Source organism: Mauremys reevesii, linkage group 5 (assembly GCF_016161935.1).
Source record: "Mauremys reevesii isolate NIE-2019 linkage group 5, ASM1616193v1, whole genome shotgun sequence".
NCBI lineage: Eukaryota > Metazoa > Chordata > Testudines > Geoemydidae > Mauremys > Mauremys reevesii.
The window spans coordinates 119,100,126-119,123,393 of record NC_052627.1 but is presented as its reverse complement, the minus strand read 5'-3'; the positions used below and the strand labels follow the sequence as shown (position 1 = coordinate 119,123,393).

The 23,268-nt window shown below is 44.3% G+C and overlaps 1 protein-coding gene across 17 annotated transcripts in view; it reads left to right on the top strand.

The window, feature by feature from the left end:
* Window positions 1–21,854, top strand: part of ADD1 (adducin 1) — a 125,086-nt gene extending 103,232 nt beyond the window's left edge. For 7 of the 17 annotated variants that reach the window (XM_039540033.1, XM_039540031.1, XM_039540036.1 and 4 more), the window contains 4 exons: window positions 5,047–5,203; window positions 7,568–7,954; window positions 8,817–8,912; window positions 19,257–21,854. In XM_039540033.1, coding sequence (XP_039395967.1) covers window positions 5,047–5,203; window positions 7,568–7,954; window positions 8,817–8,912; window positions 19,257–19,615 — 999 coding nt within the window. In that variant the 3' untranslated portion in view covers window positions 19,616–21,854. Of the gene's footprint in view, window positions 1–5,046; window positions 5,204–7,567; window positions 7,955–8,816; window positions 8,913–9,687; window positions 9,723–19,256 lie in introns of those variants that run through there. The other 10 variants (XM_039540042.1, XM_039540040.1, XM_039540039.1 and 7 more) reach the window with 4 other exon arrangements.
* Window positions 21,855–23,268: the final 1,414 nt, after the last annotated feature.

Here is a 23,268-nt window from a genome sequence, read left to right as displayed (position 1 = left end):
TCATCCAGGTTTTTAAGGCAGCAGGAGGCTCTGGTGGAGATTTAGACCTTTGTGAAATTTCTGTTTTTAGTTTTTCTTCCATCTCCAATGAAGAGCTTTAGTGCTTGATGGAACAGAGCATCAGGCCTCTTACAGGGATCTTCAGTCCCTTCCTATAGGCTCTTACCAAGAACACCTTTCCTGTCAGGTAAACGGAGTGAAATCACACACAAACCTCCAAATGGCAAGAGCTCCCTCTACAATTCACCCAGTCTATATCTGCCTCAAGGAACAAGCATTTCTTGAGGTCCACGTGATATCATCAGATCATGGAAGTTTAAAGATGTAAAAGCTCATCAAGTCCTTCATGTATCCTGCTGTTCTCCTCCCAGTCCATGTTGTTTATTTTTAGTGATGTCTCTAATGTTGATGTCTATCATGAGGCTTCCACTGGGAGACTGTTCTATGGCCTAATCCATTGGAATATTTCTTGATAAGCCTAATAAAATTTCCTTTCCTTAACTTTACCCCATCACTGCTAGTTATTTATCCCCTTCTACTACGGTATGCAATTCCTCTTTTCTTTGATTTTCCATCCTTTAGATGATTCACAGTCCCAGTCCCCTAAATTATTTATCCAACCCTTTTACTTTTGTCTTTCCTTACACAGGAAGTCAATCCTTTCAACCCCCTAATTACTTAGTTGCTTCTCTCTGAATTCCCTCCAGTTTTACATCTCTCTGATATTGTCCAGACTGGTTGCAATATTCCAGGTGTGATTTCAGCAGAGCATGACTATCACCTTTCTGCTCTGTGACAGAATGCCTTTGCTTATGCAGCCCAAAACCTCATATCATATTTCTTTTGTTTTCTGCTATAGCCTGTGATCTCTTTCAGCATTACTTCTCTCCAGGGGACAGATCTTCAGCTGCTGTCTATTGTTGTAGCTCCATTGAAGTCAAGGTGTTTCCCTTCAGACTGAATATCTGTGTATCAGATTATTTTCCCACAGAAATATTAACTTGCATTTTTTTAGGATGACAAATCTCTCTCCATTTCCTGCCCAAATTTCCAAGTCCCTTTGTGTTATTTCCCTGGCCTCACTGTTTTACTTGCTAGATGATGAGTGTCATGAACTTGATGTGCTTATCTTACCCTCTTTTCTCGGTAATGAATAAAGATGTCCTCCAAAATAAGACAAAACAAAATACTGATCCATTAGTCACCCCACTCCTCCAAACTGAATGCCTGGCTGTTTTTTGCTACCATTTGCTTACAGTATTTTAGTCAACTTTCAATTCATGTGACAGTGCTCATATCAAATCAGTGTGAATTACAAGTAAGGGTCAGATACACATAATCAAACTCTTCAGTGAAATCAACATGCATTACATCTATTGCATTCCCTTTTGTCTGCTAATTTTGTAATCCTATAAAAAACCACAAGCTTTGCCTGGCATGATTTCCTACTTTGTAAGCCCACGCAGCTTATTGCTAATGGTTCAGTTATTCACTACATGTTTAGTTTGTAATCTTTTTATTAGACGAATCCAAAGTAGTTTTGGGCATTGATTGTTTTTCCCCCGCCCATCTTTTTTTAGTGAAGTTATAAGACTTGGGAGCTCCAAATCTGTTTTTAAAAAAAAATGTCATGGCTCGTATGAAATGCTATTAAATTGCCTTTTTTGTGGTGTTCTGTTGTAGCCTTTAGATGCCAAACTAGTGCAAATGATGTCAAACTACATCAGATTTGAGGCCATCTGATGTTAAAGCAGCTGATATCTTGTGGGAAAACGTTAGAAAACATCATTTTTAGATAGCATAATTCTATGTATTTATTCTGCAACTGGGAAAAGGGTTGTTATTTTACTGGTGACAATAAGACAGCTTCTTAGTTTTTTGTTTTTTTTAAAGTTCATCTCCTGCTGTTTGTTCCCCACCAAAGGTTATAATCCTCTATCAGAGTCACTTCCAAATAAATCAGTTGTGATGCTTGTAAATAGAGGATTATGGGTTCAGATGAAGCCAGAGCTCATTAGTTTTTAAAAACTAATACCTTGTTTTCATGCAAATATCTCTAGTTTTATATTACAAAGAGAGACACATAATTAGAAAGCTTTAAAATCTGTTTTTTTAAATTTTAAGGGAAAATTACTGATTGTCCATTAAAACTCTGAAGCAACTTTTCTACATACTGTACTAGAAAATTAATATAGTCCCTGATCAGCAATGACAACATTAATTTCACTTGGTTTTATTTTTCACGTGGACATTTTTTCTCTAATATAAAGATACAAATTGAATTTTATGATGCTAGTCTTTCCTTTTTAATGGACTTTTCTACTTTCTCCATTTGGAGGGGAAAGGGGCAAGAATATTTCTGTTAAAAGGTTTCCAGGTTTTTTTTTAAGAATTAATTGTCTGCAGGAGGACTTGCTTGCCAAAATCTGTTAAGGCAGTTTGTGAAGGATTTCAGTGGGTATTTTTTTTCATAGCAAGTGTTTCATTTGGGCCAGAGTGAGGGGGCTATGTATGCTTCTCCAGGATTTTCAGGAGTGAGTGCACACGAAGTATGAGACATTACATTGGGCCAGCATGCAGTTTAACTACTAAATTGAATTAGGAAAATCAGATTCTATTGACCATTGGGTAACTGGATGACCAGGAAAGAGGACAATTGATATGAACTCATCTCTAAACACTAGAATGTTTAGTTTCTAATAAGTTCCTGAAGGGTGTGTTTTCATTAATCTGAAAATAAAATATCTTTGATTTTAATCACTACAAATCTACATTAACACAAGGGAAAGGGCTCATGCAAATGGTTTTGAGGGCTTTTCACTTTAAGTGCCAGATGTCATCTTCCTTCCTGTTGCTACCCTTTGGTGATGAAGCTGTATTTCTGTGGCAAACTTACATTAATTCAAATGGGATTACATTTTGAAACAATTTCAGTTTAGTTTTAGTTCAGGACAACTTTCCTACATGTACCCTGGGCACCACCTTGCTGCTAATGTTGGCTGCTTGAGCTGGGTGAAGACTTTGACATTTAGCTACTCTGTGCCCCCTATGCAGGTGTCTGGAACTTTTCTGACGTGCTTTGACACCTGTATATCTGTGCCTCTCTATCTCTAGTGGCTCATCCGCTACTGAAAGCTTCCTTCTGTCCCTTAACACAGTCTGGCTGAAGTAGTCTCCTCATCAGCTCCTTCTGTCCAGACCAATATTTCCCTGTCTCATCTATGCCATCTTTTTTTAAATTTACAGCAGAAACCTTTTTTGCCTGTAGCTCTTAATTTCTCTCTGGTTCTACTAATCATTTCCACACTCTACACTTTACTTATATTTAGACTTTTGATTATTAATACAAATAACAATTCAACATGAAAAAAAGTTAAAGAAACTATCCAACATTTACAGCCAGTCATACACTACACTTAATATCTTGCAGAATCTGATGACCTTCTCACATGGAATGCAGCTGTAATGTACCACTTCAGTGCTTTCTGGATCACTTGTGTACTCTTGTGAGGAATCTCTGATCATACGTAAGGCTTCTCGATTTATTCACAGGTAGTAAAAGTCATGGACAGGTCACAGGCAATAAACAGAAATTCATGGCTTGTGACCTGTCCATGACTTACACTAAAAATACCTGTGATTAAATCTTGGGAGGAGGTAAGGGGACCACTGCTGGGGAGGGTGGCATCTGTGGCCAGTGGCACCAGCTCTCAGAGGCCGCAGATTGCAGGCTGCTCCAGCTCGCCAGGGACTGCTGCCTGGGGCCACGGACTATGGCTCCTCCGGCCACCCGCCCGGAAACCGCTGCTTGGACCACCAGAGCAGCAGCTGGTGTGGCTGTCCTGGGAGCCACCTGAGTGGCTGGTCCCAGAGCCAGCTGATTGGGTGGCTCTGGGGTCAGCCACACTGGCCCCTGCGGAGGTTGCGGAAAGTCACGGAATCCGTGACTTCCACGATCTCCGTGATGGACACGGAGCCCATATCATACAGAATCACTTAGGGCAAAGGCAGTTAATACATCACAAACCCTTAAGTAAAATCATCTTGAGGATCAGAGAATAATTTGTAGATATCTGTGCTGATGAGGGGTTCAGATCGGGCATCAGAGTAACTTTTAAACTAATGCTGTACATCAGACCAATTAACAGAGAAACTCTTAAACAGACAAATGACCTGAAAGGTCTGATCCATAACAGACAGCCCAGAGAAGCATCTTCCATCTCTAAGGCAATATGAAGCCATTAGCTTCAATCCCCAGAAGGTGATAAGAAAACCTGCCATTAGTGGAGAGAGAGAGAGCCTCTTCCCTGTACATCAGCATGTTCTGTTCTTGTCCTTTGGACACAGAATATTAGCAGTGCTAAATATAATACTTCACTACATATAATGTTTTGGATCCAGTTTGTGTGAAAGACACTATCTGAAACAGGCATGGTAAAGTCTTTTTTTTAAACTGTATTATTAAGCGTTTTAATATAATAAACAGATAAACACTTAATCTTGTGTACATATAATATGTATAATAAACAATTTAACATCTGTTAGATAGTATATAACTGCTGGAAATTGCTTTTCCCCTGAGCATTGAGGGTTTATAAATATTGAACCTGATCCTGTGAGTGTTCTGTGTGATAATCCCAGGGATTTCTACTGGAGTTCTGCACACAGAGCATTTACAGAATCGGGTCACAATATTCTATGGAAATAAGGAAACTTGCTACTTTCCTGCCAGCAAATGTATTCCAATAAAGCCTGTTTGGTTGCTGCTATTTGATATGGTGCTCAATAGTGGATGTGCCCTGGTAAAAACAGTGATGTATGTAACCACTTACTCATGAGGGCTGTTTTTTCTTTAATGTAAAATATCCTGTAAATTAAAGATTTTAAAGATTCCAAAATTGGGACTGTTGCTTATTTAACCTACGAAAATATATTCGTGTTTTTTCAGATTAATTTTTAATCAAACTTTTATTTTGTTTTGGCTGCTTGTAGCCTCAGCCATTGTCAGAATTCTGTCACACACATCTTAATTGTTTGTTTTGCCAGGGAGAACTGGTGACTGCATCGAAGGCAATCATTGAGAAGGAATATCAGCCACGAGTTATAGTGAGCACAGCAGGACCAAACCCCTTCAATAAACTCACTGATCGAGAACTGGAAGAGTATCGCAAAGAAGTGGAAAGGAAGCAGAAAGGTTCTGAAGGTTGGTTTGGTTTTAATCTGTAACCATGTACATCAAGACTATGGCCTAGCTGATATGAGCATAGGACTGGGAACCAGGATCTTCTGCATTCTTAATCCTATCTCTGATAATGATTCCTTCTATGGGCGCAGGTCAGTTACTTAACCTCTTGTTTCAATTTTTACAACTGTAAATTGGGGACAATATTTGCAAAACAATTTGGAGATAAAAACCGCCATTGGAATGCTAAGCAATATTAGGTCAAAGTCTTGGTTCTTAATCAAACAAAACTTCACTGGAGTCAAAAGGGAATTGTGATTAATTACCATCCACAGAATTTGGCCAGTTTTTGTTGTCACTTAAAGTTGCATGTGGAGGCTTGAGACTTCGTTCAGACAGACCTTGTATTGAACTTGGTATACTACAGATTGTTCAGTATTGTTTCATTTTAATAGGATAGCCCAGTGAGTAAAAATCTGACATTGCTTTTAGGCAACAAGAGTGAAATTTTCTTACTCATTGTTTCAAGTTGTAGATCTGGTAAATGTTTTGAGCTGGGAAAATGCAGATAAAAAATTACCAGTTGGTGCGTTGAAAAGGAATCACAAGGTAAGAAGAGACATGATTAGGGCACATCTCAGAGTTCTCCCCAGGAACCACTAACCTATCAGAAAATGTAGTGAGAGCATCACGCTGCAATGAAGGAGAATTCACCATGGCATTTGAAGAATCTCTTCTATGTGATTATCATATTAAGTTTTACAGTGTAGCACCTATGATACATCCACTAAGCAGATGGTATTGTTTACACTGGAATATTGGTGGCACAGTTTTACCAGTCTTTACAAGAGTCTGGTCCAGTGGGTAGAGCACTGGACTGGGACTAAGGAGAGATATGGTTCTATTCCTGGCTTAGACTCTGCTGCATGACCTTGGGCAAGTCATGTTCCCTTTCTGTGCCTCTGATTCCCTGCTAAATCTTTGGCCGTCTTATCTATTTAGATTATGAATCCTTTGGGGCATGTGTTTTCACAGCACCTAGCATATTGGGACCCCAGTCTCAGTTAGGGCCTCTAGGCAGCATAGGCACCGACTTCCCCTCTACTTGGGGGGTGCTAGACTCCCCCCTCCACCCAGGTCCCACTCCACCCCTTCCGCCAAGCCCCTGCCCCGCCTCTTTCCGCCCCTGAGCGTGCCCCATCCCTACTTCTCCCCCTTCCTCCCAGATTTCGGGTGCATGCAGCGAAACAGATGTTCACAGCGGCCAGAAGGTGCTGGGATGAAGGGGGAGGAGTGATCAGCGGGGCCGCCAGTAGGGAGAGGCGCTGGGTGGGAGCTTGGCTGCTGGCAGATGCTGATAGGGTGACCAGACGTCCCGATTTTATCGGGACTGTCCCGATATTTGCTTGTTTGTCCCGCGTCCCGACCGATGTTCGGTCGGGACACGGGACAAACAAGCAATTTTGCCCTCTGATCCGGTGCATAGACGGAGCCCGGAGGGGCTTTCACCCCCCACTTCCCCCGACCATCCCCCTTCTCCCCCATTGGACCCCTCCCCAAATCCCTGCCCTGGACCCGCCCCAACCCTGCCCCTCACTGCCCTATTGGATCCCTCCCCAACTCCCCGCCCTGGCCCCGCCTCTTCCCCAAGCACGCGGCATTCCTCCTCCCTCCCAGGTTTGCACACGGGCCATGGCCGGGGCTGGGAGCGCAGCACGGAGGCTGCTCCAGCCCTGCAACCTGCAGGGCAGCACGGAGCAGGCAGGGGGCAGAGACACGTGTGGGGCAGACACGCTCCTGCCAGGAGGGGCCGGGCCCGGCTGCCTGGTTCACCCCCTGCCCAGGGGGGGTGTCCCCGAGTTCCCTGCAGCCGGAGCGGGGTTGCCCGGGGCGAGTGTCCCAGGCGGGGCAGAGTGGAGCAGCCTCTGCTGTGGGGCTGGTGCAATGAAGCCCGGGAGTGGCTGGGCCGGGAGCTGCAAGAGGGGTCTGGAGTGTGGCTCGGCTGCACAGCTCGGGGCCCAGGAGCGAGGGGATGGGGGAGCTTGGGAGTGTATTGGGGGTCAGAGCTGAGAGTTGGGTGGAGACGGGGCTGTGCCACTGCCGCCTGGTGGCTGGGGGCGCTCTGGCTTCCCCGTCCCGGCACCTGCTAACTTTTTCCATGGGTGCTCCAGCCCTGGAGCACCCACAGATCGGTGCTTCAGCCCTGGAGCACCCAGGGATCGGTGCCTATGCTAGGCACTATTGTTATATATATTGTCTTTTTCATGTGTAATTTTCTCTGTACAGGGATTAAAGCATTTTGTGGGACTGAGGTGTTAACGTTACTGTATCTATGTAATTGCATACCCCTTTATTTTCTCTGTAACATTGCTACATCCTACGTAGATAAGCTATCAAAATATGGACAGACTGTGGTATTGAGACAGAAACCAGCTGGGAAGCCAAATGTTTTACTTAAAAGTCACAGCTACAGGGAGCAAAATTCTTCTGGGAAAAAACCTCTGGAGTTGCAAAGCAGGTCAAAAACCTTTCAAGGAGCAGTGAAAGAAGCAGATCTGACGAGTTTGCAGACTCATGAAGGATCAACGCTATCTAAATCTTTAGATAATTCTGAGTTCTCTGCTGCACAAGTTTCTTGTCAGACCATGCAGCAAATCATCACAAATCTTAATCAGGAGGAGCCAGATGAGCAGAGGTCTCCACACAAGGAATTTCACACAGCAGTCATCAAAGCATTAAGTTCCAATCCTGACCTTTTGGCTGAGGCCTCAGGTACTAATGAATATGGTACCACTGAGTTTTCAATCAAGGGGAAGCCATCTCTTGCTTAATCTGCACTTAGAGTCTCTGCTATCTCTGGACATCTTTCGTTGGCTTGGCTTATTACCTGTGGGGCTGATTTAATTTAATTGGTGGATTTTTCTCTTGTCTGGATGAACTGTGTAGAACAGTGCTCTGGTACTGAGGAAATCTCTGTTCTAAATATTAAGGTGGCTTTTTTGTTTTACATTAACATCTGCTCCTTTAGTATCCAACTACTGTTGAAGCTGGAAGGGAGTGTGGGGGGATCCTTTTTAATTTGAAATAAAAATCTAAAACCACTGCAGAATCTGTTTAGAATAATTGCAGTTTATTGCATGTTACATTGTGATTATCTGTGCACCTTTTCATTCTTTGCTTTGATTAATGTACATTTTGTTTACACCAAGGTTCTGCAAATAAACTCAAAGCAAGCAAAAGAACTTTGTGTAATTTTAGTTTTGGTGCCCTTCTTCCATATGGTTATTTTTTCCTTTGGCTCTTCCCCAGCAAATTCCCCTCCCTTTAGATCAGTGTTTTCCAATGCTTGGCTCCAAACTAGTGTTGTTTAATCATTTCAGTCCATTTTACTGAGAAATGTTTTGAGTTGAAATAGTTGGATAACACAACTTCTGTGACAGCTAGGATCACAACAGTGTTGGTCTGCACCTTACCTTTGCTTGCTTTGGAATTATTTGGTATTCAGACAAATTTTTTTTCTGAATGAAAATTCTATTCAAAGATTTTTGTGTGTGTAGCGGGATGTCTGTTTTCCTGCATCCCTAAAGAAGAATCTTGTATGCTGTTTTTAATTCCCATACTGATTCATCTGTAGAACCTTCAGAAGATGCCAGGCAACAGAAAGAAAAGAGTGCTCCTGATCATACTTCAGCCCGTACTCCTCCCAGCACACCAGTTAAGCTAGAAGAAGGTATGTTACATTGAGCTGGGGTGGGGAAGACTCCTGTAGCTGCACCTGTCTTGACTGAAGCATGAAAAAATAGGATTTAATGAAGTAAAGAGGAATTATTTTGGTTTTTATTTTTTTACAATCTGTAGAGCTGTGTAACTAAATGTAATAGTGATTATGTTCACAATAATAAAGAAATGTGCATTGTCAGTAGACAGATTATCACCATTTCAAAATTGCCTAGTCATCTTGTTGAGTTTCTGAATTGAATCGCCCCTTTGAGCACTCTGAGCAAGATGTGGCTGCTGTTTTGAAGTGAAATGTTGTTTCTAATGATGAAGCAGACCTTCTCTGAACTGAACATAAATAGATAGTTTGTCAAATCCTACTCACTGGTTGCACATTTCTTAAACATTATTGTATTTGGATTACACCTCTGGGAATATTTTTCTCCCCCAGTTTAGATCTTAGTTTGATTTGTTAACGTGATGATGTAAAATTATCAGAAAAATGAGAAAAGGGTCAAGAAAATCCGTTATCCCTTTGGGGAAAAAAAGATAAAAGTAACAGTCTATCTGTTAAATAGGTGTAATCTAATTTCTGTTTTGTGTTTCCTTTACCTTGTTCATTGGGATATATCACTTGTCTGTTACGAAGTCTTCCACGCACTACTTCATCTCATTCTGTTTTCTATAAGAATGGCTCCAACCATTCTTTTAATTTAACACAATGGCTGTGATGAATGCATAGATTCTCTACTTGTGCTTTTTTCTTCTTGTGGCTGCGTTACAAACAGGAGATGGATATGCTAAAGAGTACCTGTTACCATAGTAAGTATCATCCCATACTCTGACCTGTTTCTGCTGCTTTCCCGGAGTTCTCTGGGCTTTGCTTCATTCTCTTGCATCTTTGTTGTTTACTGAGTTTTGTTTTCTGTTTGTGTTTCTGTTTTTATTTTTTAAAGGCATTTTTACAGTCAGTGACAGACACTAATTCCTTCCATTGTTGCTTTCTTGGAATTCTAGGTCAGTTACATAAACCTTACATTAAAGTGTGCTATACTATTGAAAGGGACTGAAAGTGTCGTCATGGGTTCCATGTTCGTCTGTCTTTCAGTGACTCTGTACCCAGCTGCCTCAATTTATGAGTAATAAGCTGTTTATCCAAAAGCCCTTGGTTCGTATTCCTCCTAGAACATGAAAATTGAACTGTGTTCTGCGTGGCTCTGATACCACCAGGATTCTAAGACTGGGACTTAGTCTGAAATTGTGTTGCCTGAGTTAACTATGAATGAGCTCACTCTTTAAGCTGGGTTGGCCTTACAGGGCTAACAAAAGTAAACTTCATGTATATGTGTATTTCCCTAACCTAAGTAGCTGTGACTGAATACGATGAGAGCTATGACTGACAGAGAGATCCATTGAGTGAAAGTGCCATTCTTCTTTGAGTGCTTGTTCATGTCCATTCCATATTAGGTGTGTCGGAAGTTTTTCCCTCAGCAGTATCCATAGAGGACCAGCTCTGGCACCTGCTGGGGTGGTGCCGCATGGCGCGGTATCAGTTCTTTCTTGCCGCCAGTGATGGTGCTGGAATATCTGCTGCTTTGGCTAGGTTTTCTGTTCTTGTGAATGTTGAAAAACCTGTAATATAGTTGTATATAGTTAGTAGTTTCTTAGTTACCCTTAGTAGTAGTTCTTAACTTTTTTCATTAGTCCCAAACAGGACTCAGCCGGGGGACAGGGCATGTCCTGGTCCCCAGGCTTTAAGCCCTGCGATGGCTGCAAACGGTCTATGCCCGTCAGCGATCCACATACCAGCTGCCTAAGGTGCTTAGGCAAAGGGCACGTGAGTGCCGTATCTGCAAGTTCTTTAAATCTAGGACGAAGGAGTGCGATATCTGTCTGAAAGCACTCCTAATGGAGTCGGCACTCACTCTGCAACCAAGCAGTGGTCTGACTGCGCACCAAGCACCATGGCCTCCATGCGCAATGCTCCGCCGACGCCATCCACGAGCCAGCACCGGTCTCCCTCCATGGCTCTGGTCATGAAGCCGAAAAAGACTGGGAGGGAAATAAGGGAAAGGAGGGGGCGGGAGCAAGCCACGACCCATGCCAGGCAGCTCAATACCCCGTTCAGGAAGTCGGGCCCCAGCTCAAGTCGAGCGGTGCAGCCTATCCCATGCTTTGCCTGCGACCATGGATAGCAGTGCAGGCCCTAGCCAGCTTCAGGTGCCATCGGCACACTTCGAGCAGCTCAAGAGATCCTGATGCTCCTGGTACCACCTATACCAGCTCCCACGGTACCCTGGTCTCGAGGAAAACCCTGTGTCCCCGCCTCAGTGGCATCATTCCCCATTGAGCGGGACGTCCCACCAGCTTCGCCCACTCACAGCTGTCACGCCTCAGGATGAGAGAGGCAGGCTCAGCGGAGCCCTCTTTGGTCCCCACACCGGGGGCACCAATTGAGGGACTCGAGACGTACCTCACCGGTAGATTGGCGCAGACCCTCTGAGGCACGAGCCACCTGGCAAGAACTCCAGAACCAGCCCCTACCATCTCCCAGGGCCTGGGACGGATCAGAGACTGCCAATTGCTGGGCCATCATCTCCTGTCTCAATGAAGGAGGTCACCCTACTCAGGACGATCCTCCCGGCAACCAGCCCTTAGTAGCTCCTGGTCCTGTTCAACATACCGGTCAAGTAGCATGAGGCGTGGATTGCTGGGTATCGAACGCCAATCCACCAAACACCATCAGTTCCCAAGAGCCTGACCAAGACAGTCTCACTTGGACAGGTTGGCTTCGGGACGCAGCAACCGGCACCGGTTGGACAAGAGCCACTGCTCAGCCTGATCCTGGTCGCCCCATACCAACCACTCCGCTGGTAGTGCTGGCTTGGAGCGAGGTTCCCTGCTGGCGGGACAAGCCCACGTACTGGCGGTGCTGTTTACATTATCAGTACTGAAACCTGTTCCATGGCCCCAAGTGCAGTGGCTGGCGTCCTGGTATCTGTGGAACCCTTGGGGGTTCACCCAACCTTCCCAGACTGCCTGATCAGTGTCAGGAGCCTCGGAGAGGCCAGCAGCCTCGATATCCCATCCCCTTTGGTACTTGAGACTTTGGGGGGTAAGACCCCACAGATCCAGGAGGATCCAGGGGAGCAAGCTGCTGGACCACCAATGGACATGGAGGTTCCCGTGGCAGCCTCGTCTGGCGACGATGATGCCGTTATCACGGGCTCCGTCACTCAGTTCCTTAGGATGATGCCAAGGCGCACCAGGAACTTTTGAAAAGGGCCACTTCTAACCTGGGGCTTCAGGCAGAAGAATTGGAAGAGCCCTCAGACTGTCTGTTTGATGTCCTCTGCTCCTCGGCTCCTGCCAGGGTGGCTCTACCCCTTTATGAAGGGGTTTCCAAAATCACGAATGACCTGTGGCAGACCCCCTCTTCCCTGGCCCTTATCTCTAAAAGGGCCGAACGCAAGTACTTTGTGCCGACCAGAGGGCACGAGTATTTATACTCCCACCCAGCCTCTAATTCACTTGTGGTTGAGGCAGTTAACCACAAGGAGAAGCAAGGACTTCAGCTGAGAGTGACCAATCACCAAGCCTTCCTTGGCCGATATGTGGCAAGCCGTGGCCAAGTTCAAAGGGTTGCTCCCCAACTTCCAAGAAGGAGTTCTGAGCTATCCTCGATAAGGGCATGACTGTGGCCAGGGTGAACCTCCATGTGGCATCAGATGCTACTGCCCACACCATGACTTCTGCTGTCTCCATGCGGCAAGTCTCTTGGCTGCTCCTCTCTGAGTTGTCCACCAAGGCCCAGCAGTCATTGCAGGAGCTGCCCTTTGACAGCGGGGCCCTATTTGCAGAGAAGACAGACAGCAAGTTGCATGGCCACAAAGACTCCTGCACTGTACGGGGAGACTTTGGCAAACCAGTAAAGTGCCTAAAACCACTATGGCTTATTGTTAAAGGCGGCCTAGTAAGCAAGCTGTAAATTGGCCAGTCAGCAATCTCAGCTTGACCAAGGCAGGAGGGGAGGGGGTTTTGGGTGCCACAGAAAGGGCAGCTTGACCCCCGCATCCTTCCTGATAAGAATTGTGTTGAAGTTGCTGATGCATGCATTTTAAAAGAGCAGAGGTACGCTCAGGAATGTCTATTGTGGTCTCGAGGTTGCAAACCTTGGAAAGACCCACACCTGGTTAATCAATAATCAGAAGGAACCTCTTGCTGGATCGTTGAAATTGCTTACTTAACAAGGTTTCTTTAAGGGACATGTCATTCTATTACTAATGTATAAATAAGGGGGAAAAGCTTGAGATAGTTGGACTTGTTTGGGGACTCTTTTGGACTCTTTGGACCCTCCCTCTGGATACATCTTGCGGTTCCCACTGGCAGACGGAAGATTTGGCCACCGGAAGCCTGCCGCTGTGTCACTCGAAAGCCACACTCAGCTTTGGTAATTATCAAGGGTTGGGGGTGTTTTACTAATCTTGTTGCGGACGTGTGTAAGTGCTTGAGACTAGTAAAGTTTAGCTTTACGTGAAAGCACTCTTGTGTTGTCCTGTTTGCTAGCCATCTATCGGTCGGACGGCCATGTCTCCCTTGATTTATTTCCTGACACCACCTCGCACAGAGTAAAAGTTACCAAGAGCTTTGGGTTGAAAGAACCCCGGGTAACAGGACCACCACCCTGAAAATCCTGGGTCTCTACGTCCCAGCCCCGTCACATAAGCGGTTCAAACTGCAGCAGCCTCAGGACCAGGGGAGCCAGCCTCAGCAGGATCAGCCCCATAAACGAGCCAAGGGTTACAATCACTGTCCGAGCCACCCACCTCCACCCTCAGCCCAGTCGGGCTTGACCCATAATAAGCAGGGGGACAAATGGTCATTTTGAGGGTGCGCCTGAGGGTGACCTACCAGACTATTCCCCGGATCCCTCTTTCCCAGTATTCTCTGACTGCCTTTCCCCTTTCCTCCCGGCATGAACTGCTATAACTTCCAACCGCTGTGTCCTCAGCACAGTGGAACAGGGTTATCCTCTCCAGTTCCTTTCTACCCCCCTTCCCACCCGCCTACCCTGTTCCTCTTCAGGGACTCCTCTCACAAGAGTCTCCTTATGCAGGAGGTAAAGAGGTTACTACCGCTGGGTGTGGTGGATGAGGTTCCTCTCGAGTACAGGAACAAGGGGTTCTGTTCCCGATACTTTTTAATCCCAAAGGCCAAGGGCGGTCTACGGCCCATCCTGGACCTGTGAGACCTCAACAAGTATCTACAGAAGCTAAAGTTCTGCATGGTCTCTCTGGCTTCTCTCCTCCCTGGATCCGGGAGACTGATATGCTGCCCTCAACTTGAAGGACGCATACTTCTACATCGCAGTCTTTCGAGGGCACGGACACTTCCTCCGGTTTACGGTGGGGCTCCACCACTACCAGTTTACAGTCCTCCCATTCGGCCTGGCGGCAGGGTGTTTACCAAGTGCATGTCAGTAGTAGTGGCTTACCTCAGGCACCAGTGTATCCAGATCTACCCATACCTTGATGACTGGCTCGTCAAGGGCGGCTCCAGATCTCAAGTCCAAAGGGATGTTGCGGTGCTTCAAGCCACGTGCCACTCTCTGGGCCTACTGGTGAATGATGAAAAGTCAACATTAGTGCCAGTGCAGAGGATAGAGTTCATTGGAGCGATCCTCGACTCTGCCTGCGCCAGAGCGTTCCTGCCACTGGAAAGGTTCAGCACGATGGCAAACCTCATCGTAGAAGTCTCAGCGTTCCCTCTGACTACAGCCAGCCTCTGCCTGCACCTGCTGGGCCACATGGCAGCATGCACTTACATGGTCTGCCATGCCAGGCTCTGGATGCGGCCCCTGCAACAAAGGCTGGGGAGGGTCTATTCCCAGTCCTGAGACCCCCTGAAGATCATTACCATTCCCCAGGCGATACTTACCTCGCTGAGATGGTGGACAGTCCTGGAAAAGGTTCTGTTCGACAACCCCCCTCACTCAAGTTGGTGTTGGACACCTCGGACCTCGGCTGGGGGGACACATCTCAGCAACCTCCAGACACGGGGGATGTGGTCCCCGGAGGAGGCATGGTTACCTATAAACATCAAAGATCTCCGATCAGCCCGGCTGGTGTGCGGAGTCTTCTTGCCCCACCTGACGGACAACACAGCCTCGATGTTCTACATCAACAGGCAAGGGGGAGCCTGCTCATCAGCTCTGTCAAGTCTGTGGGAGTTCTGCATCAGCCACAAAATCCACCTGGAAGCTTGTCACCTTCCCAGCGTTAGGAATACACTGGCAGACCAGCTCAGCAGGAACTTCTCCTCTCACCATGAGTGGTCGCTCCATACAGAGGTAGCCTGCATGATCTTCCGAAGGTGGGGAACTCCCCAAGTGGGAGAGAGAACAGGAAATGCAGGGCCGCTCATCAGCCGGACCCTGGCAAAGATCGAGACCAGGCGCAGGTTATGATCACATCAGCGTGGCCTCACCAGCACTGGTTCGGCATGGTCATGAGCCTGTCAACGGCCCCTTCCTAGCCCTTGCCCAACCGACTGGACCTGCTGTTGCAGGACCATGGTTGGCTCTTACACCCCAACCTTGGGTTCCTCCACCTCTCGGCATGGATGCTCTGTGGCTGAACCTGGAGGAGTGGACCTGTTCGGAAGGAGTCCAACAGGTCCTCCTGGAAAGTAGGAAGCCCTCAACTAGACTGACTTGCCTGGCCAAGTGGACGAGGTTTTCCCGCTGGGTGTCCGAGCGGGGCATCTCTCCCTCACATTCTTCCATACAGGCTGTCCTGGTCTGCCCCCTCCCATTTGAGGAACCAGAACCTGGCACACTCTCTTCCATTAGAGTGCATCTTGCGGCAATCTCTGCGTTTCACCCACCGATCCAAGGACAGACAGTATTCTCCCATTACATGATGATCAGATTCTTGAGAGGGCTGGAGAGATTCGTCCTGCAGTGGGATGTTAACTTGGTCCTCTCTAGGCTCACTGGCCTGCCCTTTGAGCCGCTTATCTCCTGCTCCCTTTCCCATCTGTCATGGAAGGTTGCATTCCTGGTGGCGGTGACGTCGGCAAGACGGGTCTCCGAAATTAAAGCCTTGACCTCAGAACCACCGTAGATGGTCTTCTACAAAGACAAGGTTCAATTGTGGCCCCACCCAGCCTTCCTGCCAAAGGTGGTCTCCACCTTCCATATGAACCAGGACATCTTCCTCCCGGTGTTTCATCCCAAACTGCACAAGACCAGTGAAGAGAGGCATCTTCACGTCCTGGACATCCAGAGGGCCTTGGCTTTTTACTTAGAATGTACCAAGCCTTTCCGTAAATCCACTCGACTCTTCATTGCTACAGCGGATAGAATGAAGGGTCATCTGGTGTCCTCGCAGAGGATTTCCAATTGGATCACCTCGTGCATAAGGACCTGTTACAACCTGGCAGGGGTTATGCCACTGCTGCCGATTGTCAGAGCCCACTCAATGAGAGCTCAGGCGTATTTGGCGGCCTTCCTGGCACACATCCCTATCCAGGACATCTGTAGAGCCGCAACGTGGTCCTCGGTCCACACGTTTACTGCTCATTACACCATCACTCAGCAGGCCAGAGACGACGTTGGATTCGGCAGAGCTGTGCTGCAATCTACATGTCCGTGAACTCCTACCCACCTCCAGGTATACTGCTTTGGAGTCACCTAATATGGAATGGACATGAGCAAGCACTCGAAGAACAAAAGACAGTTACCTGTTCCGTAACTGGGGTTCTTCGAGATGTGTTGCTCATGTCCATACCATGGCCTGCCCTCCTTCCCCACTGTTGGGTTTCCGGCAAGAAGGAACTGAGGGCAAGGGGAGCCAGCGGCGCCCCTTATACCGCGCCATGCTGGTGCAACTCCAGGGAGCACCAGAGCCAGTCCCCTACTTATACAGCTGAGGGAAAAACTTCCGGCACCAGTGCATATGACGAGCACACACACCTAATATGGAATAGAAATGAGCAACACATCTCAAAGAACACCAGTTATGGAAAAGGTAACTGTCTTTTTTATGTAGTCAGTTTTCTGACTACAACCGTACATAAAGAATATAATTTTGAAAAGTGTATTTCCATTGTGATAAAACTCTAGCATCTGTGTGTGTATGAAAAACACCACTTTACCTCCATTAAGGCCAAAGCTGCAGACAGAAGTTTTAATGGTATTACTGCAGCACAGTGTGCACTTAGTATGTGTTTGTGCTATTAGTTCTAGAATATATCTTTAAATTTCTAAGTGTCGTCATGTTGTTGTCTCTGAAATTGTTTTTGTTAGAAGATATAATTTGGAAAACCGCACTGATGGATGTACTAAAATCACAGAGCGAAATAACAAATCTCATACACGTTGTGTGGTGTTCTCCTTTATCTGATGTAGAATTTGAGGATTTCTCTATTCTGATTAAAAAGTTGCCCATCCTTAAGCTAAATTCAGGGATCCATGTTTCATTCCAGTGTACAGTGATTCCATCTCACTAAATGCTGTAGTGACAATTTCAGAGGCTGGGTGCGATAACTGTCATGGACAGACAAGTTAAAATTATTTTTATATAGCTGTAATGCTTCGTAGAGTGGCAAAGTCTGTTTTAAATGCCAGTAGCTTCCTATACTTTTATTTCAGGAGTAATCCAAACTATTGATGGTCCTTCCTTTTATTTAAAAAAAATTAAAATAAAATAAAGTCTAACTACATGAAAACCAGGTGCGGTACGTGTACTAAGAAATTAGTCTGATTAGTCCACTTTAATTCCTGAAGAAAGAAAAATCATGACTAGAAAGGTGGTAATGATGAAAAGAGCAGTGCTGGTGATAGACTGTAAATGAATTGCTGTATAATGGTCATAAAGGGTTAATCAGACTAATGCCTCATGAGGCAGCTCATAACATACATAATGGCTTTCTCCTTTACCCTGCTTTAAATCCTGTCTGCATCATAACACAATTTCAGACTTCTAACCATTCTGAGCATTTGGCTTGATACCGAGTATTAAGTGGTTATTGTGGGTCTAACATAACAGAAGTTCACACTATTCCAGGCAAATACATACCACACATTCACAGAACAGTGTCTTCTAAGACACAGCGTGAGGAATTTTCAGTACAATCCTGCAGGAATAAAGGACACAATTTCATTAGAGACACTCTCATACTTTCTGTAGACTGTTGTAATCACCTCTCAAAGCCTTGAACATAAAACTAATGCTCTGACCCAAACTGTTCTCGTGACTGCAGCAGATCTTTAATTTTTGAATTTTTAAAATGAAAATTGTTGCCCCTATTTTTCTTGCAGCTCGCAAACCTCTCTGGCCCAGCTTTCATCCACTTTCCTCTTTATGCTCTACTGTCATGGGTGGAGTTGACACAGCTAGCTGGCCACTTACGAATTTGTGCTTTCCATGCAGGCAGGAAACAAGTGCAGTGAGTTCTAAGGAAGTGCTCAGTGCAGACAGGATTGCTTTACAATAACCTGGTATATTTAAAAGGAGAGTGTCACTAAATCTCACCGATGCCTGTGAGGTCCACTGTAGATTAGTGAGTAATGTGCTAGCAAGGCCTATGTACCACTTTAGCCCCATTTAAGCTATGGCTTATGCTTTGCACAGGGATGAAGCCACGCTAAGGGAACCCATGTGATATAAAAGGCTGCATCACAAAACATGCTTAGCTAATGAAATTCGACAGGCTATATTGATTTTATTTATAAGACCTCATAATGCACTAATAAATCTGGTCAAGATAATGAAACCATTACAATAGCAGACCTCACTATGAAGCTGTCTCTTGTTAAATCTTCTCTGAGAAGCTCCAAGGAGATACTGGGATTATTATAAGGCCTGGCAAAATGAGAATTAGTGAGATTCTCATACATCAAGCCATAGGTCTGATGTTTGTGTAATTTGCTCCATCCCAACAAATTAAAACATTTTAAAAATTGGGAGCCTAATGACAATATCTCATTAATGCCAGTGAAAATTGTAGGTTTAATTCCCTGCTCACTGTGCTAAAAATCCTCAGCATCATTTTCAAATGTAGTTACATTACTATGTTTTATTTATAAAGCCTTGATATTTACTCTCTTGGCACTTTAGACCATTATGGTTGGATTCAACTTTATCTGCTGCCTGGCAGGAAATTGAAAATAATGTTTTGAACATTCCACCTACATCTCTGTGCCCAAAGATAAAGTAGAATAGACAGATTCCAAAAGCATTACGTAAGTTAAACGAGCTAGATTTTCTCACAGAGCACTCGCTATACAATAGCTTCACCTTAATGTATTTTAGAGACCAGCACACTAAGTATTTCATATCAATCCATCCATTAGAGACACTGCAGGACCAGACTTACAAAGATGACAGTGATGCTGCAACTTTCAAGCAAACCCTCCCAGACCTCACCCCTGATGAGCCTTCAGAAGCACTCGGCTTCCCAACCTTCGGAAAGGAGGAGGAGGAAGGTAGGTGCAGCGAAGATCTGACCAAAAGTCAGAGTGAGTCACCTGCAACAGAAAATCAAGAGCCCCAGTCCCAACCTGCTGAAGAGGCAACAACGCCAACAGCTGAGGAGGGGACAGCAGCTGATCCAGGTAGTGATGAATCTCCAGGAAAATCCCCATCCAAAAAGAAAAAGAAGTTCCGCACTCCTTCCTTCCTGAAGAAGAACAAAAAGAAGAGTGACTCCTGAAGGCCTGATGCACTGCAGAAACACTGTTGTATTTTAAAATCTAAATTCATTAACCACTAGAATGTACCGGATTGTACTGAGTGTTTTGTCGTCTTATGTAAAGGAATGCAACAAATAAACCAACCAACCCCTCAAGTTATAGCTTGATTGTTTAAGGTTATAACAAGAAATTAACGTGCAGAAAGGTGCTAAACCTCTGTTCTCAGCAGCAAACCACAAATTTGGTCCTTAATTTGTAAACAAAGTTAAATGGCTTCCATGTGGAAGACATTGAACCACTGTTTTTAATTTAAAGCCCACACTGCTTTATGTATGAACACAAGTATTTTTGACCAGGCCACGTTCACAGTGCAGTATCTGCTCACTCCAGAACGTGCTCTTTTCCAATGTTGTATTCACCAGTCACAAGTGGATTCTTTTTTAAATATTGCATTTTAGAGAGGGTGCTTGTTTGTTTGCATTTTAGAGGGGGCACATTCTTGAACTGAGCTGTATGCTTCTGCAATCTGTGATTACAGATCATGTTATAGTAAGGCTTTGAGACTATCCATACCTTACACCTCCTGTCTTCTCCCTGCCGCCCCCAGCCCCCAATAACAACAATAAAAGCTGCCTTTAACCCATATTCTGTTTTGTGATATAGCTGGAACTTGAACTTAACCTTGTGATGTCTGAGGACTGAACTGGTGATGGTGTTTCCTGCTGATACTGTGCATTCAACTTTTCTAATAAATGCAATATTGTGAAATCTGTCCTCCCCAACCAAAATCAGAGACCATCAGACGTCACTTGCATAGCAGTTTGGTCTTTAGATACAGGTTGAAAACAATTGTATGTTAGACTTTTGGGACACTTTTAATTGGTGATCTAGAGCATGGACAGTTCTGGATTGGGTCTTCAGTGCACATTTCATTGTTTTGATAAAACTTCCCTGGGTGCAGATGCAAATCTGTTACATATAAGCCACATTTGCAGGCTGGTATCTTCACTCCCTCCCCTAATAAAAATGTAAACACATTACACTGAACACTTAACATATGTTTTTATATTAACTCTTTTTCTTTTCACTTACTGTAGCTCGTGTTTCTTGCTTTGTGTTGCCAGTAGTAGTTAAGTTGGGAACAGAAATCCCTCCCAGAGTCCTTAGAGGTGCATTTACTACCGGTTTTCCATAAGCATTTAGCACGTAGCAAAGTCAGGAAAATCACTTTTGCCTTTTATTTGCCATCCTCTTCTAGTTACGATCATGATTCTCTTTCTTCATTGAGCACACAGAGATCCACCTTCAAATTATCTTTTTGAAAGCCAAAACATCTTCATTTGTTACCAACGTGAACTTTCCAGAAACCTTAATGAATTCACCCCAGCTATAAACCGAGATGCTCCAAATGTGTGTGTTCAAAATGACACATTTCTATTTGTAACAGCAGAAAACATTCAAAGATTTCTCCTTGGGGGAAAAAAATTGGCTTACATGCACTGACTATAACTAAAATGAAGTTCAGTAATGGATGTATCATATGAGATTACATGAAATACCTGTTTTATAGTGAGAAAAATAGCAGACAGTGAATCCCTTGCGATTGGTGCAGTGTGAAAGCATTGAGTAGTAGAACAGATTCAGCTATAGTGCAAAAATAAAGCCTATATTAGGCCTCAGATGCGTTGAAAACTTGGACCAAATTCAAGTGGTAAAAGGAAAACAAATTTACAAGATATGACAATAGCACTGTTGGGTGAGGAGGAAAAGGTTTAGTGGCAGTAATTAACACACCAGAAATCTGACTTCTCTTTTGGAACACATAGAGGTAGGGTGGAATTAGATGCAACAGCAAATCACTGCTTAAGAGTGACACCTAAACAATGATGTCTAGTAAGGACTGCATGGCGCTAATGGCTTTGAGCTTATATTCTAACCTATGTCCTCTGTATACTAGGGAGCATACAGTACTTATCTTACTTTGCTAAATTGTGTTTTATTGCCAGGGTCATAATTACGTTACTAAGCCATTGCTACATGTTTCAGTTAATAATGGAGTCCTCCCTTTTATCTTTGACCACATATGCAATGATTTTGATTCTAATTTTGTAGTTTGTTCTTTCAATTCTTTGTATTACACTATGAAATCTAGCTGTGTACGGTATGGTTACACACGGTGGGGGGGAAAACAGTCATGTATTTTTCTTTCTTTGTTGTATCATTAAGTTTTACTCACAAATAAAATTCTTCTTTAAAAGAGTAAGGTTTTTTCCTCTGTTTTGAAAGCTGTTGTACAGATTTAGTTTCCAGAATCTCTTAGGGAATAGTGCCCAAACCATTGTAATTGAATGGGTAAAAAAAAATTCTTGAGAAAAGTACCTAGGATTTTGTTTATAGTAAACTGGTTGGTTGCTGTTAAAGTTCCAGACCCGACTGTGATGTCTAATGTTCTGGCCAGAGACCCTGAATGGGGTATGTAACAGTAAGCAGCGGAGACAGGCATTAAAAGGGATCAGTGTCTGAACTTTAATTGAGGGAACATGTAGACAGAATACAAAAAGCTGCCTTCATGTTGCAGTCAGTGTCCTTCTGGAGGATTTGCTGTAGCTGAGAGAGCAACAGGAGGATCACTAGTCACTTCCAGGTTGACATAAATAATTCTGCCTTCTCTAACAACCTACTAGATTAACCTTGTTCATTAAACTGTCGTCCTTAAAGTGATAAAGCTAGGGTGGAATATGTGCTCAGGTGAAAAAGCTTAGAATTCTAATTTGAAGTCTAATTCATTAAACGGGATCACTGTTTGGTTCATTCTTTATATTAAGTTCACGCTCAGGCTATATGCAGTAGTTTAGAGATTTGAAATCTCTGAACAAATGCCACATAGTTTGCTGAAATACCATGGGGAGGGCACAGCTGCTTTTCACTCTTGTAAATTTACATCTTCTATTTTCTGAATAGAGTCACAAGCAACATAATATCCTCATATCCTTTAGAATTTGTTTATTTCCAAGGCAGGGGGAAAATGCTCTGCCTTTATCAATCATTCGTTAGGCTTTCACTAAAATAGTATTCCAGGTAAAGTCACTAATTCTGTCTTTAACCAAGGCTCTAGGAATACAAAATACAATTTTGGGACAAACAAGAAGCTGCAGAAACTTTTTTCCGTGGCTGTTTTAAAAAAAAAAAAAAGGAATAAAACCTGCATAATAGGAAATGATAAAAAAGCTCAAATTGAGACATTTAATAAAAGTGAGTCTTAAAACACTTATATGAACTCTCTGGATTACTTTGGTTTCCTGTATTACATAAGAGTGTAAAACCTACCAAAAGATTCATTTTGGTACCCGGAGTTCTGTTCCTTGAGCAGGTGTAATGTGTTTGAGGCCTTTATTATATAGGTTTGGGTTCACATATTATTCATTTACAGGTTCAAGTTTTATGTCTCCAATAGTACCATGTCAGGCTATGATCTTGTCAGAAGTCAAGCTAAGCACTGTCAGGCCTTGGATGGGAGAGCGTTGAGGAAAACTCAAGTGTGTTAGGTTGTAGTGTAGGTGGCATTCTTTCCTCTGAAACTGTATTGAACCAGTGCTCTGCTACGGGGCAGTGTGTTTCTGAAGATACTCTTATTAAAGAAAGACTGGCCTTCACTGCTTATGGTAGTCAAAAT